The sequence below is a fragment of the Terrapene carolina genome, unplaced genomic scaffold (assembly GCF_002925995.2).
Source record: "Terrapene carolina triunguis isolate 2854851 unplaced genomic scaffold, T_m_triunguis-2.0 Scaffold192, whole genome shotgun sequence".
NCBI classification, from domain to species: Eukaryota; Metazoa; Chordata; order Testudines; family Emydidae; genus Terrapene; species Terrapene triunguis.
The window spans coordinates 26,958,296-26,978,509 of NW_020664543.1; the positions used below are offsets into that span (position 1 = coordinate 26,958,296).

Consider the following 20,214-nt stretch of genomic DNA (forward strand, 5'->3'; position numbering starts at 1 on the left):
TCCAGACATGGTGAAGTGGACCGATGCAGCAGAGGGGGCATTCATAGACCTTCGGACGGCCCTCTGTAATGACCCTGTACTCATAGCCCCGGACTTTAACAAGGAATTTATCTTACAAACAGATGCTTCCGAGATGGGGTTGGGGACAGTTCTGTCGCAAATGGTGGGGGAAGAGGAACACCCGATCCTCTACCTAAGCAGAAAGCTTCTCCCAAGAGAACAGAAATACGCAGTAGTTGAGAGAGAATGCCTTGCTGTCAAATGGGCCATGGAGACACTGCGCTATTACCTCTTAGGCTGGCGATTTACTCTTGTGATGGACCATGCACCCCTCCAGTGGATGCAGCGGAATAAGGAAAAGAACGCAAGGGTCACCAGGTGGTTCTTATCCCTCCAACCGTAGAGGACAGTGATAAACAGGCTGCACAATCCTTGGGGTAATGAGATTGATTGAGATAGAGAAGCCACTCGCTGCTCTCTATGGTTTGACAGTCCAGAGACACCACGGAGCCTACAGGGTCATGAAGATGACACGGTAAAAGCAGGAGTCCTTCAGAGTCATAGAGACTAGGGAGTATGAGGCTAGAGAGGCCAATTTCAGGGTCCTCAGTGGGATATCCTCACCCCATGTCTCAGGGACACATTCTGAGCTGGGATCCCCGCCCCACCCGGAGCCAGGGGCGGATTCTCTCCTCAGTGACAGAGGCCGGCAGGAAAGTGAAGATCGGGGCCTCGTTACCAACATCGAAAAATGTCACCTGCCCCTGATCACAGTCCAGACAAACCCGGATCCTGCTGAGGACCCGATTCAGGGGCAGGCGGATATCAGGGGAGGTGAGAGTCTGGAACTGACTCTGCCACCTCCACACAGCCCAGATCCCCCCCTCAGGGCTTTGGTTGATCCATCCCTTCCTCCTCACAGACTCTCTGGCCACCCCCACAGCCCAGTATTGCCCATCCCCCACCTCCACCTCCCAGCAATGTCTCCCCGAGGTGAATCCCTCACACCCCAGCACACGATGCTCAGTGTCAAATCTCTCAGGATTGTTGGGCAGATCCTGCCGTGTGTGTCCCCATCTCACACTTTTCCGATCCTCAGACAGGACAAGTTCAGGATGACCTGTGTCTGGATCCAGAGTCACATTCACTAGGAGAGAGAAAGGATCAGAGCGTTAGAGGCAGAGGTCAGCCCTGGGGGAGGCTGGGTCCATTTCTCACCCTCCCCAGCAGCCCTGTTCTGGCTGGGACAGTCTTGGATCCCAGGAAGCTGCCTCTGCCCCAGGGCACCTGACACTGAGCAGAGGTGTCACTGCAGTTCCTCACTCTGTTTAATGGAAGCACTTCATTGGTTTCTCATTGGTTTGCAGAGACTCAGCTCTTTGATTCCTCTGCTGGGGCTGCTCCATTCCCAGCAGCAGAGACACAGCAAGGAAGGCATCAGAAGTTTTTTGGGTGAGGGAACAGAAGAGGGAGGTAAGAGCTTTAAATGCCAGAGGGAAGTTCCCTCCCCTAAATGCAGCCTCCACTCCCAGGCCAGGGAACAGAGAGGAAGGTGCAGCCAATGGAGAAGAGCCAATCAAGCCCAGAGAGTAGGAGGTAGCACTGAGTGGAGTAGCTCCATCCTTAGCCTAGAGAGAAGGGACCAGCATCAGAGGGAGAGCATCTTCCCAATCCATGAAAGAGTGAGAAGCTGCAATGGGGGAGCCCAGCCCTGCCCACAGGAGAGGGAGGATGTCGGCGAAGAGTGATGGGGGAGACCTCCTCTGCCAGGGTAAAGGAGAGGGACATGTCAGCCTGCAGGGGAGAGAGCTCTCTACTCATTCCTCTCAATTTAATATTAAAAGTCCTGTGAATGTCTATGAAAATGCCAGGGTCAGAGTTAAGGGTGTTTGGATGCTGCTCAGTGAGAGTGTTTCTGTTCATCAGCGTGGGCATGGACTCAGCACAAAGGCTGGTGTCGGGATTGTTTGTGAGAGTTCAGCTTGGGATCTCCTCAGTATTTCATGTTTTCATTTTTAGGGCTGTGTGGGTCATGGTCGGTGTTGGTTTGGTTGGTAACTTTAGGTATAATTTCATAAAAGTGTTTTCATGGTAATTTTCTCATAATATAAAGATAATCTCCACCTGCAACCTCACCTAGGGATCCCCCTCTTTTTGTCTCCAGTTCAGACGACAGAGTGTCTGGTGGGGGAAAGGAGAAAAGAGATGAGATTTTCTGCTTTCATATTTATAACAGCATCCCCACTCTTAACTGACCTAACTTGGTTTTAATTGACAGAGAAACTGACATAGAGGGACAGAGACACACTCAAGTCTTTAAACATAAACTAATCTGAAACCTTTTCCTCTTTCATTCAGGCATCTCACAGCAATGGAATCAGCAGCCATTAGGTCTCACAACCACCCTAGGAGATACAATCTGTAAGAGAGATTTACTTTCTCCTCATCATCCCCACCCTTGCTCCAGCCCCCAGCTGGTTTCTATCATTCACTATTGCATTTGTCAGACCCTAGACCCAGATCCTGCAAAGACTTTAGCATGAATGTAACTTTACACACTTTGGCCCCTTTGACATTAAAGGGATGTTAAGAGTTTGCAGGGTCAGGGCTCTTAATTATAAGCCTGTTGGGTCTATTTACTTAGCAGCTATACAGAGCTCAGCACAATGGGGCCTTCGTCCTCCTTAAACTGAAATACAAATAACAATAAAATCATTTTATAAGTGGAAATTCGAGCTGGGAGAGGGTTGGCAAAATGGCCCAGATTTCCCCTGAACTGGCAAAGGAATAGAAGGGGGCAGTTTGTGACTCCCCTAGTCAGTGGCTGCAGAGGCCCGTGCAGACCTTGGCACAGGCTAGGGAAGTCCTGAGGTCCAGCCAGAGTAGCATCCCTGTTTCTGTGACCCCCATGGGATTTGCAAGTTTTGTAGCTGGGAGAGAAAATCAGGGACCCAAAATTAGGCCATTTTGCTAAATTTGGGCCTCAACGTAGTGATTTTTGGTAAGTCATGAATTAATGAGACACGTCTTGACACCTGCGCCCCTGCTACACCTGCCCAATTTCTCTATTTTCCACCTTTCATTCAATAGATATGTCATCTAATTATTGATCAATTGGCCAGAGCCCCATTCCCTCCCACAGTCTCAGAGGCTCATCCCAGTTTCCCCTCCTAGATCCCGTCTCAGTACCTTTGAATTTCCTCAGAGTCTCCATTAGAGCAATAGTTCTCTTGGAGACATTGCCGAGTCTCTTTTCCACTTCAGGAAAAATCTCCACTGGCTGCTGGAACTTCCCCTTCTCACACCTGGAGACAAATAATTTCACTTTCTTCTATTTCATTTACTGACTCATTATTAGTTCTTGCTAGTGAGTCACTGCTCTAATGGGCCTGGAATTAGAATTGCTCTACTTCTCCCAGCCTCAGAGCAGGTGCAGCACAGGCCATGGCAGTGAAACTTTCCCGCTGAAGGTCCCATTAATATTCTTCACCTCTGGCCTGGAGAGACCAGCTCTGGGGATAAAAGACGAATTGAGTCTCCATGGGCAAGTCACTCTATGGCCTCCATGCTCTGAGGGACAGAAGGTTCCCATGTTAAGTGTTGTAGAAATCTGTCCACTGGGAACTAGACTGATACACCAACTCTCCCCTCCCCAGCTTATTCCACACAGCTCTCCAAACAGTCCTCAGATGGGAAAGACTCTGGGTCACTGCTGTCCTGGGCTGAAGGGTAACCAGTGCCCCAGCAGTGAAAGGCCCATATTCCATCCCCACAATCCCGAGGCAGCCAGTCCCCCAGGGATGTGGCATCTCTAGGAAACACTTTTGGTCAGTCTTTCTCACTGAATGGATAATTATAGGGACTTCTATAAAATGGTGAGAACTTCAGGATTAAGTTAATTACAGAGATTTGTATTCAAAATGTGACTGTCACATTTTGCTGTAGAGACCTGGGGAGATGCGGCTCTAACATATCTCCACACTCTTTCCCATCATTGTGAAGTATGTGTGGGAGGGAGAAAAAGTCACCTACCTGCTCAAGATGCTTCTGATGTCCTAGAGGAGAGAGAGAGAAAAAACACAACCCCTCAGTCTCACCTGATACACACATTTCAGATTCCAGAGAAGGGATTTTGTAAATACAGGAAAAATCGGCCCTGCCTTGGCCCCAGGGCCATGGTTTCACTGAGCGAATGGGGCTTTTCCATCTCTAATATCAATGTGTCGGTGTCTCTGCAAAGACCAATAGTCATTCATATTTCAGCAATGCACACACTGAGCTACACTGTGATCTCTGACAGCTGGACTCCACTGCCCAGGGTTCAGGAGCTGTCCTGTCCCTGTGTTGGCATCTGGGATGTTTCTAACACAGTCTCACCTGCAGGAATTCACTCACTGGCTCCTGATACTTCCCTTCTATGTCACCGATGAGCTCACTGAGATGGGAAATTTGCTCGGATAGTTTACTGACATTTTCATTTTGTATCTTCACAATCTCCTTGTCCAGCTTTCCCAGCTGGGCCAGCAGGAGTTGCTCTTGTTCCTCCAGGAACTGCCACAGTTCCTGAAATTCAGACACAATCTTCTGCCTCTCAGTTTGTGTTTGTTTCTGTATAAAAATGGGAAAAATCTGGTTAGGGACATGAAAGGAGCCTGGGGTCCTTTCACGGGGTGCCGAGTGTGCAGGAGGGAGAACTTCTTTGACAATCCAAAGATTTCTGACATTTGATTCTACCCTGTGGTTACTAGGGAGAGGATTCTCTCACACCTTCCTCTTTGGCCCCTATCTCTCTGAAAGGGATGTTTCCATGTCTGTCATAGTCAGCATATTATGTTATTCAGGGTCTCTGGGAATCAGCACTACATTGACAGAGATGTCAGGGGAGAAAAAAGAAACAAACATTTTAACACTGCAAGAAATGACCAGACACAGTGGACAGCACAGCATGGATGACATTCAGTTCACTTTGGGAGGATTTCTGTGAAAGCCACAGGGGCTAGAAATTAACTTATTAACTGCAATGGAAACTTAGGGCATGGCTACACTTGCAGATGTAGAGCTCTGTGAGTTAAACCAGCCCTAGGAGAGTGCAGAAGGGAAAGCGCTGCAATGTGTTCACACTGTCAGCTGCAAGCGCACTGGTGTGGCCACATTTGCGGCACCTGCAGCGGCATTGGGAGTTGTATATTATGGGCAGCTATCCCACAGAGCACCTCTTCCCATTCTGGCGCTGTGGCTTGTGGGAAGGAGGCAGGGGTGCGGGGCATTCTGGGTCCTGTCCCAATGCCCCGTGGTGCAGTGCTTCGCATCCCAGCAATCCCTGTGCTTCCGTCCACATTTGGCGCCATCTTTAAACGTTTTTTGTACTGCACACTCTGTCTTCCTTTTCGATCTGTGGGAATGGATCCTGAACTGCTAAGGAATATGCTGATGGGTCTCGCCAGCATGTCATGAATTGCATTCGAGTTACTCCGTAAGCTACAAAGTGACAGTGAGGAGTCACGATGATGTCGACTTACATAACGCTTACGACACGAGTTTGCTTGTGGCATACACGGACATGCTCACCACATGGAACGCCGTTTTGGGGCTCGGGAAACAAGCACTGAGTGGTGGGATCACATCGTCATGCGAGTCTGGGATGACGAGCAGTGGCTGCAGAACTTTCGGATGAGAAAAGCCACTCTCATGGGACTATGTGCTGAGCTTGCCCCCACCCTGCGGCACAAGGACACGAGATTGAGAGTTGTCCTGCCGGTGGAGAAGCGAGTGGCTATTGCAGTCTGGAAACTGGCAACTCCAGACAGCTACCAATCGGTCGGTAACCAGTTTGGAGTGGGAAAGTCTACCGTTGGAATCGTGTTGATGCAAGTTTGCAGGGCCATTAATCGCATCCTGCTCAGAAAAACCGTGACTCTGGGTAATGTGGGTGACATTGTGGCTGGCTCTGCACAAATGGGTTTCCCTAACTATGGAGGGGCGATAGATGGGACGCATATTCCAATTCTGGCACCAGCCCACCTAGCCTCTGAGTACATAAATTGGAAGGAGTATTTCTCTATGGTTCTCCAGGCACTTCTGGATAACCATGGGCATTTCATTGACATTATCGCAGGCTGGTCCGGAAAGGTGCATGAAGCACGCATCTTTCAGAACACAAGCCTGTTCAGGAAGCTGCAAGCTGGGACTTTCTTCCCAGAACACAAGAATGGCCATACTGTGTCAGACCAAAGGTCCATCCAGCCCAGTATCCTGTCTACCAACAGTGGCCAATGCCAGGTGCCCCAGAGGGAGTGAACCTAACAGGTAAGGATGAAGTGGTCTCTCTCCTGCCATCCATCTCCTCCCTCTGACAAACAGAGGCTATGGATACCATTCCTTACCCATCCTGGCTAATAGCCATTAATGGACTTAACCTCCATGAATTTATCTAGTTCTCTTTTAAACCCTGTTATAGATCTAGCCTTCACAAACTCCTCAGGCAAGGCGTTCCACAGGTTGACTGTGTGATGTGTGAAGAAGAACTTCCTTTTATTTGTTTTAAACCTGCTGCCCATTAATTTCATTTGGTGGCCCCTAGTTTTTATATTTTGGGAACAAGTAAATAACTTTTCCTTATTCACTTTCTCCATACCACTCATGATTTTATATACTTCTATCATACCCCTCCTTAGTCTTCTCTTTTCCAAGCTGAAAAGTTCTAGCCTCTTTAATCTCTCCTCATATGGGACCCGTTCCAAACCCCTAATCATTTTGGTTGACCTTCTCTGAATCTTTTCTAATGCCAGTATATCTTTTTTGAGATGAGGAGACCACATCCGTATGCAGTATTCAAGATGTGGGGGTACCATGGATTTATATTAGGGCAATAAGATATTCTCTGTCTTATTCTCTATCCCTTTTTTAATGATTCCTAACATCCTGTTTGCTTTTTTGACTGCCGCTGCATACTGCGTGGATGTCTTCAGAGAACTATCCACGATGACTCCAAAATCTCTTTCCTGATTAGTTGTAGCTAAATTAGCCCCCATCATATTGTATGTATAGCTGGGGTTATTTTTTCCAATGTGCATTACTTTACATTTATCCACATTAAATTTCATTTGCCATTTTGTTGCCCAATCACTTAGTTTTGTGAGATCTTTTTGAAGTTCTTCACAGTCTGCTTTGGTCTTAACTATCTTGAGCAGTTTAGTATCATCTGCAAACTTTGCCACCTCACTGTTTACCCCTTTCTCCAGATCATTTATGAATAAGTTGAATAGGATTGGTCCTATGACTGACCCTTGGGGAACACCACTAGTTACCCCTCTCCATTCTGAAAATTTACCATTTCTTTACCAGACCAGAAGATCACTGTAGGGGAAGTCGAAATGTCCATTGTGATCCTTGGAGACTCCGCTTACCCTTTAATGCTGTGGCTCATGAAACCCTACACAGGGAGCCTTGACAGCAGCAAGGAGCGGTTCAACAACAGGCTGAGTCGGTGCAGAATGACTGTGGAGTGTGCTTTTGGCCGTTTAAAGGGCTGCTGGCACTGTCTGTATGGGAAGCTGGACCTGGCCAATGACAACATCCCCACGGTTATATCCGCGTGCTGTACCCTCCATAACATTTGTGAAGGGAAAGGTGAAAGCTTCACTCAAGCATGGACCTTGGAGATTCAGCACCTGGAGGCTGAATTTGAACAGCCAGAGAGCAGGGCTATTAGAGGGGCCCAGCATGGGGCTGCAAGGATTAGAGATGCCTTGAGGGAGCAATTTGATGCTGAAAGCCACCAGTAATGTTTGGTGCCCTGCACGGGAGTGAAGTGCAGTGGTTCCAATGTTAGTAGGAATCTGTGTTTGCTACATATGATGCACTGACTTGCAGTGCCTGTTGCTTTCCTGGGCTACGGTATCTTTTACTTAATGCAATAATAAAGAACGTTTTCAAAGCCAAAAAAATCATTTATGTAAAGAAAATTCATTTATTGAAAAGAAACACAACGGCTTGGGAAACAGAAAGAGCATGACACATCTGTGCTGTGTGGGACGAGGGAAGGGGGTGGGGTGGGGAATGGGACAATCAGAGATTTGTGCATGTCCTGTTATCATACTCAGCCTTCCTGTCTGGAGTGCTGTGCAATGAGTGCTGCACTTCAGGCTGGCTAAAATGCATGGTGATGGGGGCTGAGTGCAGTGGGTAAGGGTCATAGTTTCCAGGGCTGGATGGTGAAGCTACAGGTGTTGGAGGCAGCTGGTGGCGATAAGAACCCAGATGTTGGGGAAAGTGGGTTGGCGGTGACATGGGGGCACGAGGCAAAGAGTTTTGGGACAAGGGCTGCAGGGGGGGCGGACTCGGATATGCTCCGCCTGCATTGCTACGAGCGCCTGTATCGAGTCCGCTTGGCGCTCCATGATGCTTAGCAGCTGCTCCGTACTTTGGTGCCGGGGATCCACATTCTGCTGGCGGACCCACCTTTCACTCTCCTGCCACTCCTGCACTTTTTGATTTTCATTAAGGGACTGCTGCATGACTTCATGCAGCGATGTCCTCTTTGCTTCTTCACGGATTGTCAAGGCTGTATCCCCACTTTGAACCTTAGGGTACAAATGTAGGGGCCTGCATGAAAACTTCTAAGCTTATCTACCAGCTTAGCTTTGGTCCGCTGCCACCATCACAAGAATTCCCTCCCTGGGAAGCCTTGAGAAACCTTTCACCAATTCCCTGGTGAACACAGATCCAAACCCCCTTGGATCTTACAACAAGGAGAAATTAACCATCCCCCCTCCTTCCTCCCACCCTCCTTTCACCAACTCCTGGTGAATACAGATCCAAACCCCCTTGGATCTTAAAACAAGGAGAAATCAATCTGGTTCTTAAAAAAGAAGGCTTTTAATTAAAGAAAAAGGTAAAAATCATCTCTGTAAAATCAGTATGGAAAATAGCTTTACAGGGTAATCAAACTTAAAGAGCTCAGAGGACCCCCCTCTGTCTTAGGTTCAAAGTACAGCAAAACAAAGATAAACACTCTGGTAAAAGGTACATTTACAAGTTGAGAAAACAAAGTAAATCTAAGATGCCTTGCCTGTCTTTTTACTTACAAGTTTGAAATAGGAGAGACTTGTTTAGAAAGATGGGTAGAACCTGGATTGATGTCTGGTCCCTCTCAGTCCCAAGAGCGAACAACCCCTTAAAACAAAGAGCACACACAAAAGCCTTTCCCCCCTCAAGATTTGAAAGTATCTTGCCCCCTTATTGGTCCTTCGGGTCAGGTGTCAGCCAGGTTACCCGAGCCTCTTAACCCTTTACAGGTAAAAGGATTTGGAGTCTCTGTACACAGAGAGCTGTTACCCTTCCCTTTATAGTTATGACATGGATGCTTCCTGATTCTTTGGAGTCTTTCGGCTGTTGATAACAAGGACGGCTGGGATCTCAAGATTGCATCTGTAAAGCCAAAATGCAACACTTAACAGAGGCAGCATTGTTCACACCAGACAGAGCAATGAGTCGGCCATACTTAAAGACAAGTATAGTGAACATAATATCAGATATTGCCCATTCCAAAGCGAGTGCACATAACCCACAGGAGCCCCAAAATGGTGAGTAAGCACAGCAGGGAAGAGGTCCTGGGGGAGGTATAGCTCAGTGGCTTGAGCATTGGCCTGCTAAACCTAGGGTTGTGAGTTCAATCCTTAAGGGGGCCACTTAGGGATCTGGGACAAAAATGTCTGGGGATTGGTCCTGCTTTAAGCAAGGGGTTGGACTAGATGACCTCCTGAGGTCCCTTCCAACCCTGATATTCTATGATTATTTCACAGCCATACTGCCCTCTGGGGTTCTGTGCCTTGGGGAGAGCCAACAGCTGCAGGGGGCCCCTATACTGAACACTGTCCCCACATTTTCCACAGGATGAGTTTGTCCTGGAAGGCTCACTGCTGAGGGTGACCTGGGAAGCAAGGGAGGGTCTTCTACTACAATGTGTCTTCCGCCCTGGCCCATATACAGCATGCCTGTGTGCAGCAATGGTCCCCCTGCCTGTCACTGCACTGTGGTGCAGACATGTTAGCCTTACTGGGACAAGGAGCACAGTAGCTCTGCCAAGGAACCTGCTCAAGCGGATTGCTCACTTCTGGCATGAGACCTTTGAAGAGATCACTGATGCCGATTACCGTGATGTGAGAGAGCACATCAATGCCCTATTCTGCATCTAGGCATGCATTCAGCCCTAACCCTCCTCACCCAAAGAGCCTACACCAAACAACTTCCTTCCCAAAATAAAAGCCACTTACCGGGCACCTCCTCTGCTGTTTATTCTTCCCCAAGCACTGTCCGCTGCAACTGGTTACCTTCCTCCTGGCTTGAAAACAGCTCCTGGCTGCATGCATCTAGGGATGCCGGGCTAGCACCCTCGCTCCCGCTTTCCTCCTCCTGCCTTGTTGAACTGGGCTCTGAAGTGTCCATGGTGGTCTTCGGAGTGGAGGTGGGGTTGCCCCCAAGTGTTGTGTCCCGCTCTTTGTAGAAACAGCAGGTCATGGGGGCAGCACCGGAGCGGTGGTTTGCCTCTCGCGCTTTGTGGTAGGCATTCTGCAGCTCCTTCACTTTAACCCTGCACTGCAATGTGTCCCGGTCATGGCCCCTTTCCATCATGTCCCTTGACATCTGCCCGAAGGTATCGTAATTCCTATGGCTGGAGCGCAGCTGGGATTGGACAGCTTCCTCCCCCCCAAACACTGATGAGGTCCAGCACCTCATCATTGCTCCATACTGGGGATCGCCTGGCGCGTGGAGGCATGGTCACCTGGAAAGATGCGTGGAGAGCACTCCACGCCTGGCTGAGCAAACAGGAAGGGGAATTTCAAAATTCCCAGAGAATTTAAAGGGCGGGTCTGGCGGTTGGTCACTGGAGGGCAGGGCAATAGAGTTCAAAGTGATGACCAGAGTGGCTAGAACAGGCATTGTGGGACACTTCTGGAGGCCGATCAGAGTGCATTAATAGGCCAGGGTGTTCACACTGGCGCCGTGGCGCTCCAGCCGGGGTGCAGCAAGCGTTATGCTTCTTGTGGAGGTGGATTACCAGGAGCGCTCCAGCCGCGGAGTCCGGGCGCTCTACATGCCTTGCCAGAGTGGACACGTCAGGAGTTAGGGCGCCCGGGGCTGCTTTAATGCGCTCTAACTTGCAAGTATGGCCAAGCCCTTAGGGCTTGTCTATACTTGAATCTAACCCAGCAATCCATGATCATGGAGAAACTCACACAAGCCCACATTCACCAAAGCCACAGAGGAATCTTCCTACAAACAGCTCCCACTGCCAGTCTCTGCCTTTTTATAACAATGGGCACCTACCAGGTACTCACGGCTTTTCCCCTCTCCAGTCACTTTAAATCCCAACAGCTTTTCTCTCTCTTCCCTCAGAGTCTTCAAATGGGCCTGGATTTTTTCCTGAAGAAACAGAAATGATTTGGAAGGTTTTATTTTGAGGCTTGAGAGGGGTGTGGAGCTGGGTGTTTTTCCAGCCAAAACCCAAGGTGACTGTTTATCCTAATGGCTTTATGACATCAGGGCCACCAAGGAGATGAAATCTGATTAATGGAGACTGGAAGTGTGTCATATTCAGATTGGACCTCTTGGTAATAGTGACCATAATATAATTAAATTTAACATCTCTGTGGTGGGGGAAACACCAGAGCAACCCAACACTGTAGCATTTAATTTAAAAAAAGGGGAACAACACAAAAATGAGGAGGTTAGTTAAACAGAAATTAAAAGGTACATGAAATCCCTGCAAGCTGCATGGAAACTTTTAAAAGACAACATCATAGAGGCTCAACTTAAATGTACACCCCAAATTAAAAAACATAGTAAGAGAACCAAGAGAGTGCCACCGTGGCTAAATAACAAAGTAAGAGAAGCAGTGAGAGGCAAAAAGGCATCCTTTAAAAAGTGGAAATTAAATCCTAGTGAGGACATAGAAAGGAGCATAAACTCTGGCAAATGAAGTGTAAAAATATAATTAGGAAGGCCAAAAAAGAATTCAAAGAACACCTAGCCAAAGACTCAAAAAGTAATAGCAATTTTTTTTTTAAGAAGCAGGAAGCCTGCTAAACAACCAGTGGGGCCACTGGACGATCAAGATGCTAAAGGAGCACTCAAGAATGATAAGGCCATTGCAGAGAAACGAAGGGCTTGGCTACACTGGCACTTTATACCGCAATAAAGCCTCCCAGAGCGCTCTACCTTACTCCCCGTCCACACTGGCAAGGCACGTAGAGCGCTCTGACTCCCTGGCTAGAGCGCTCCTGGTACTCCACCTCCACGAGAGGGATAACGGCTGTTGCGTATTGGCTGAGACGCCCCAGGGGCAGTGTAAATGGGGAGTTAAGTTACAGCGGTCTGACTAACCTCCGGAAACTTCCCATAATCCCCTTAAGTCAAGTGGTCTATCTTCTCTTTGTTGTGAAATCGGCTGAGGAATGCGGAAGTGCCTTTTCAGAGCTCTGTTTCAGACAGCGGCTGCTTATCTGCAACCGGGCAAAGCAAACTTTTACTGAGGCCTTGGCTACACTTGCGAGTTACAGCGCTGTAAAGCCTCCCCCAGCGCTGTTACTCACTCCCCGTCCACACTGGCAGGGCACTTACAGTGCTGTATCTCCCTGGGTACACCGCTACAGGTACTCCACCTCCCCGAGAGGAATAACAGCTGCAGTGGAGTGGCTACGACTCACGGGTGTGAGTGTAAACGCTTGCAGCACTGTACTAATCACCTTGTCAAGTGGCCAATCCTCTCCATTGTTGTGACCAGCTGCAGGAATGCGGAAGTGCCGGTTTCAAAGCTCGTACTACAGAGAAAAGCAAACAGTTTGCAGCTTGCTTTGAGTGAGTAAATGAATGAGCAGGGGGCTGGGAGTTCGGAACTTGCAAAATAGAGAGCTGACGTGCTCCAAAAAGCACTCTCTCCCCACACACACTCCCTGTCACAATCCACCCCACTCCCCCCGTTTTGAAAAGCACGTTGCAGCCACATGAATGCTGGGATAGCTGCCCATAATGCACCGCTCCAAACACAGCTGCAAATGTTGCAAGTGTGGCCACACCACTGCGCTGGCAGCTGTCAGTGTGGACAGACTGCAGCGCTTTCCCTACTCAGCTGTACGAAGACAGGTTTACCTCACAGCACTGTACAGCTGCAAGTGTAGCCAAGGCCTTAGTGAGTGAGTGAGAGAGAGGCAGGGAGGCTAGGGGGATCTGAACTTACAAGACAGCGTGCTGACACACTCTCAGCACTCCAAAAACCCACTCTCTCTCTCCCCCCACATACAAACAACACACTCCACACAACCCCCCTCATTTGAAAAGCACGTTGCAGCCACTTGAACGCTGGGATAGCTGCCCATAATGCACCGCTCCCAATGCCGCAAATGTGGCCATGCCATTGCGCTTGCAGCTGTCAGTGTGGACAGACTGGAGCGCTTTCCATAGTGTGCTCTCCGAAGGCTGGTTTAACCCAAAGCGCTCTACAGCTGCAAGTGTAGCCATGGCCTAAATGAATTCTTTGGCTTGTCTTCATGATTGAGGATGTGAGGGAGATTCCCAAACCTAAGCCAGTCTTTTTAGGTGACAGATCTGAGGAACTGTCCCAGATTGAGGTGTCATTAGAGAAGGTTTTGGAACAAATTGATAACTAAACAGTAATAAGTCACCAGGACCAGATGATATTCACCCAAGAGTTCTGAAGGAACTCAAATGTGAAATTGCAGAACTACTAACTGTAGTCTGTAACCTATCATTTAAATCAGCTTCTGTACCAAATGACTGGAGGATAGCTAATGTGATGCCAATTTTAAAAAAGGGGAGACCGGTTTACAGGCCGGTAAGCCTGACTTCAGTAGCGGGCAAACTGATTGAAACTATAGTAAAGAACAAAATTGCCAGACACATAGATGAATATATTTTGTTGGGGAAGAGTCAACATGGTTTTTGTAAAGGGAAATCATGCCTCACCAATTTACTAGAATTCTTAGAGGGGGTCAACAGGCATGTGGAAAAGGGGGATCCAGTGGATATAGTTTATTTAGATTTTCAGAAAGCCTTTGACAAGCTACCTCACCAAAGGCTATTAAGCAAAGTAAGCAGTCATGGGATAAGAGGGGAGGTCCTCTCATGGATTGGTAACTGGTTAAAAGATAGGAAACAAAGGGTAGGAATAAATGGTCAGTTTTCAGAATGGAGAGAAGTAAATAGTGGTGTCCCCCAGGGGTCTGTACTGGGCCCAGTCCTATATAACACATTCATAAATGATCTGGAAAAAGGAGTAAACAGTGAGGTGGCAAAATTTGCAGATGATTCAAAACTACTCAAGATAGTTAAGTCCCAGGAAGAGTGCGAAGAGCTACAAAAGTATCTCTCAAAACTGGGTGACTGGGCAACAAAATGGCAGATGAAATTTAATGTTGATAAATGCAAAGTAACGCACATTGGAAAACATAATCCCAACTATACATATAAAATGATGGAGGTCAAAATTAGCTGTTACCACTTAAGAAAAAGATCTTGGAGTCACTGTGGATAGTTCTCTGAAAACATCCACTCAATGTGCAGCGGCAGACAAAAAAGCAAACAGAATGTAGGGAATCATTAAGAAAGGGATGATAATAAGACATAAAAATATCATACTGCCTCTATATAAATCCACGGCACGCCCACATCTTGAATACTGTGTGCCGATGTCGTCGCCCCATCTCAAAAAAGATATATTGGAATTGGAAAAGGTTCAGAAAAGGGCAACAAAAATGATGAGGGGCATGGAGTGTCTACCATATGAAGAGAGATTAAAAAGACTAGGACTTTTCAGCTTGGAAAAAAGACGACTAAGGCGGGATGTGATTGAGGTCTATAAAATCATGACTGGTGTGCAGAAAGTAAATAAGGAAGTGTTATTTACTCCTCATAACACAAGAACTAGGGGTCACCAAATGAAATTAATAGGCAGCAGGTTTAAAACAAACAAAAGGAAGTATTTTTTCACACAATGCATAGTCAACCTGTGGAAATCCTTTCTAGAGGATGTTGTGAAGGCCAAGACTATAACAGGGGTCAAAAAAGAACTAGATAAATTCATGGAGGATAGGTTCATCAATGGCTATTAGCCAGGATGGGCAGGGATGGTGTCCCTCACCTCTGTTTGCCAGAAGCTGGGAATGGGTGATAGGGGATGGATCACTTGATGATTACGTGTTATGTTTATTCCCTCTGGGGCACTTGGCATTGGCCACTACTGGAAGACAGGATACTGGGCTAGATGGAACTTTGGTCTGACCCAGTATTGCCATTCTTATGTTACCAATTCAGGTTCAGTCTTTTTAGTGATTAGAGAGATCTCAGTTATAACCAAGCTTTATTGGTATTTATGAATTGATTAGTAGTATAGCGCATACAGAAAACTGGAGTCACATGGGGGTGAATCAATAAACCTGTTTTTGAGAAGGTTTAACTAACAAACTAATACAAATCCCAGAAACCACCAGGGCTTTAAATATGGGCTGGGATTCTCAAAGGAGCCCAACTCCCACTGAATTTCAGCTCTGAACCCCAAGGATTGCACTGGTTGGACAGAACTGGTCTAAGCACCAGGGCAAACCCCATTAGACATAGGGAAGCCATTAGTTTGGTTTGAAGCTGCACAGTCCCAGTTTTGTGGAGCACTATCCCTGACCGATAGGGACTCAGCACTGGATGTGGCTTTGTCCAGCGAAAATGAGAGAAAGGAGGAGACTGAGGACGCAGGAGGACACAGTGGGGGTGAGCTGACAAAGACGGCAGTGGGCCCCTGCAAGCCGACAGATGCAGCTGGGGGTGGGCCCATATAGGCAGGTGTGGGGATGTCCTGTATTCTGGGGGGGTGTCAGTGGCCACCCTAATTAGATGGGCTGATTTGTGTTAAGAATGGTTGGGATTTGCCCTATAGCTGTCCTAAACCCTTTACATAGCAATGACCTCGGGGTAGGTACCCTACTGGTTCCCTGGTAAAGATTCCAGAAGCAGTGGATTCTGGGAGATCTGAAAAGACAGTTTGGTGGGACTAAAGGGAATCAGTTTGACTTGTCCTTGCCCACATGCATAATAAAACAGTTCAGATCGACACCGGTCAGCACCGCCCAGGGGTTAGGTTAGCTACTGTCCAGTGTAATCCCCATGGTATTTGGCATGGACCTGCGCAGTCTGGAGCCCTTTTGTGTGTGGACTCAAGCTGCTCGGGGTCCCACACAGCATTTAGCACAGTGACCTCCTCTAGTGCACGCTGGCATTCAAGTTTAACCCCTTTGGGAGCAACACAGGAATTCAGAATCCCAGTGGGAAACCTCATCTCCCTGCTAGGTCTGGGACCTTTATCACGGTGCCTTTTCCTCCTAATGGACACACTTCTTCACTGGAGGCTGATGCTGAGGTGGCAGCATGGCCTAGTAGTTAGGGCCCTGGACTGGGCCTAGGGAGACATGGGCTCTATTCTGAGCTCAAGCACTGACATTCTGGGTGGCCTGGGCAAGTCACTGCCTCTCTCTGTGCTTCAGTTTCAGTCTTGGCTATTTAGACTCTAAACTGCTCAGAGAAGGGATTGTCTGTCACTGTTTTGTGCAGAGTCCAGATCTCATTTGGGGTCTGTAAGGGCTACTGTGATGCAAATAAAAGTAATAATAATAAATTCTATGAAACAAATCAGTAACAACAGCAACTTGTAACTTCCCCTCCTCCAGTCTTATAGACTCATAGACTCATAGACTTTAAGGTCAGAAGGGACCATTATGGTCATCTAGTCTGACCTCCCGCATGATGCAGGCCACAAAAGCTGACCCACCCACTTTCCCTTAACTCAGCTGTTGAAGTCTCCAGATCGTGATTTAAAGACTTCAAGTCGCAGAGAATCTTCCAGCTTGCGACCCCTGCCCCATGCTGCGGAGGAAGGCGAAAAACCTCCAGGGCCTCTGCCAATCTACCCTGGAGGAAAATTCCTTCCCGACCCCAAATATGGCGATCAGTAGAACCCCGAGCATACAGGCAAGATTCTCCAGCCGGACCCTCATTTTACCAGCGATGGCACGTTATTGCCTAATTGACTAAAATCACGTTATCCCATCAAACCATTCCCTCCATAAACTTATCTAGCCTAATCTTGAAGCCAGAGAGGTCTTTTGCTCCCACTGTTTCCCTCGGAAGGCTGTTCCAAAATTTCACCCCTCTGATGGTTAGAAACCTTCGTCTAATTTCAAGCCTAAACTTCCCCACGGCTAGTTTATATCCATTTGTTCTTGTGTCCACATTAGTACTGAGCTGAAATAATTCCTCTCCCTCCCTGGTATTTATCCCTCTGATATATTTAAAGAGAGCAATCATATCCCCCCTCAGCCTTCCTTTGGTTAGGCTAAACAAACCGAGCTCCTCGAGTCTCCTTTCATATGAAAGGTTTTCCATTCCTTGGATCATCCTAGTGGCCCTTCTCTGTACCCGTTCCAGTTTGAGTTCATCCTTTTTAAACATAGGAGACCAGAACTGCACATAGTACTCCAAATGAGGTCTCACCAGTGCCTTGTATAACGGAAGCAGCACCTCCTTGTCCCTAGTAGAAATACCTCGCCTAATGCATCCCAAGACCACATTAGCTTTTTTCACGGCCACGTCACATTGCCGACTCTTAGTCATCCTGCGGTCAACCAGGACTCCAAGGTCCTTCTCCTCCGTTACCTTCAACCGATGCGTCCCCAGCTTATAACTAAAATTCTTGTTAGTCATCCCTAAATGCATCACCTTACACTTCTCACTACTAAATTTCATCCTATTACTATTTCTCCAATTTACAAGGTCATCCAAGTCTCCCTGCAGGATATCCCGATCCTTCTCCGAATTGGCAATACCTCCCAACTTTGTGTCATCCGCAAACTTTATCAGCCCACTCCTACATTCGGTTCCGAGGTCAGTAATAAATAGATTAAATAAAATCGGACCCAAAACCGAACCTTGAGGAACCCCACTGGTGACCTCCCTCCAACCTGACAGTTCACTTTTCAGTACTACCCGCTGCAGTCTCCCCTTTGACCAGTTCTTTATCCACCTCTGGATTTTCATATCGATCCCCATCTTTTCCAATTTAACCAATAATTCCTCATGCGGTACCGTATCAAACGCTTTACTAAAATCGAGGTATATTAGATCCACCGCATTTCCTTTATCTAGAAAGTCTGTTACTTTATCAAAGAAGGAGATCAGGTTGGTTTGGCACGATCTGCCTTTCGTAAACCCATGTTGTAATTTGTCCCAATTGCCATTCACCTCAAGGTCCTTAACTACTTTCTCCTTCAAAATTTTTTCCAAGACCTTGCATACTACAGATGTTAAACTAACAGGCCTGAAGTTACCCGGGTTGCTTTTTTCCCCTTTCTTGAAAATAGGAACCACATTAGCTATTTTCCAGTCCAACGGTACCACCCCCGAGTTTACAGATTCATTAAAAATTATTGCTAAGGGGCTTGCAATTTCTTGCGCCAGTTCCTTCAATATTCTAGGATGAAGATCATCCGGTCCGCCCGATTTAGTCCCGTTTAGCTGTTCAAGTTTGGCTTCCACCTCTGATACGGTAATGTCAATCCCCCCTCCTTTATTCCCCTCTATCCTGCTGCCTCTATTCCTAAGCCCTTCATTAGCCTTATTAAAGACCGATGCAAGATATTCATTTAGATATTGTGCCATGCCTAGATTATCCTTAATCTCCACTCCATCTACATTCTTCAGCGGTCCCACTTCCTCTTTCTTTGTTTTCTTCCTATTTATATGGCTATAAAACCTCTTACTATTGGTTTTAATTCCCCTCGCAAGGTCTAACTCTACACAGCTTTTGGCCTTTCTCACTGCATCTCTACATGCTCTGACCTCAATAAGGTAGGTTTCCTTGCTGATCCCTCCCCTCTTCCATTCTTTGTACGCTTTCTGTTTTTTCTTAATCGCCCCTTTGAGACGCTCGGTCATCCAGCTAGGTCTAAATCTCCTGCCTACTAACCGTTTTCCCTTTCTTGGGATACAGGCCTCGGACAGCTCGTGCAACTTCAACTTGAAATAATCCCAGGCGCCATCTGCCTTAAGATCCCTAAATATGTTAGCCCAATCCACTTCCCTAAGTAGTTGCCTTAATTTATTAAAGTTGGCCTTTTTGAAATCGTAAACCTTAGACACAGTTTTAATTCAGTCTGAAGGCAACTCTTGTGACTTAAACCTCACTGAGCATTTAACACCGTCCGTTCTGTAAAAAGCATTTCAGCAGTGGAAGCTGGGTTTGAAAAGCATTCAGCATCTCAGAGAAAAGTTTCCCACGTCAGCTATCTTTAAAGATTTCATTTTTTGCCTTCCTTGCCCCACTGACAGATCATTTATTTTGTTATAGCAACTCTGATACAATGAAGGCCTTATAGAGCTGAATGGAGCAGTCACACCTGTGCCAGGTAACTTTCAGTAAAATTAATCTGTAATTAAAATCCAAAGTTACTACCCATTAAACTTGACAGCAATTCCCTACCTTGTGTTCCTGGGCAGCTTCCTCTACAGGAACCACCGTGTGAGCTCTGTGAGCTCGGGACAGATAGCAAACCACACAGACAGACATTTGATCCTCTTCACAGAACAGTTTCAGAGCCTCCTGGTGTTCCCCACGAAGCCTCTCCCTTTCTGCTCCTTTGGCTGCCTGTAAACTCAGCTGTTTGGCTATTTCTAGGACGTTTGCCAGCTGCCTGTTTGGCCTGAGGTTTCTCTGTTGCACAGTTTCTCTGCACTGGGGGCAAGAGGCGTTTGTATCGGATCCCTCCCAGCACTGGGTGATGCAGGCTCCGCAGAAATTGTGTCCACACTACAGAGTGACAGGTTCTCTGAAATACTCCAGACAGATGGGACAAGTAGCTTCATCCTGGAGACTTTCCACGGGGTTCTCTGCAGCCATGTTTCCTTCTGGGCAGTGTACTAAGGCCTGGTCTACACTATGAGTTTAAATCGAATTTAGCAGCGTTAAATCGAATTAACCCTGTACCCGTCCACACAGCGAAGCCATTTATTTCAAAATAAAGGGCTCTTAAAATCGATTTCTGTACTCTTCCCCAACGAGGGGAGTAGCGACAAAATCGATATTGCCATTTCGAATTAGGGTTAGTGTGGCCGCAATTCGACGGTATTGGCCTCCGGGAGCTATCCCACAGTGCA

General features: G+C 47.3%; 1 protein-coding gene across 1 annotated transcript; it reads right to left on the reverse strand.

Annotated features, from left to right (window-relative positions):
• Positions 1-632: 632 nt before the first annotated feature.
• Positions 633-19,957, reverse strand: LOC112120059 (zinc finger protein RFP-like). The gene is given in 7 exon segments (XM_029912206.1): positions 633-1,147; positions 2,125-2,181; positions 3,190-3,305; positions 4,033-4,055; positions 4,378-4,608; positions 11,329-11,424; positions 19,541-19,957. Coding segments are annotated over 7 exon segments (1,455 nt in total).
• Between the last annotated feature and the right edge of the window lie 257 nt (positions 19,958-20,214).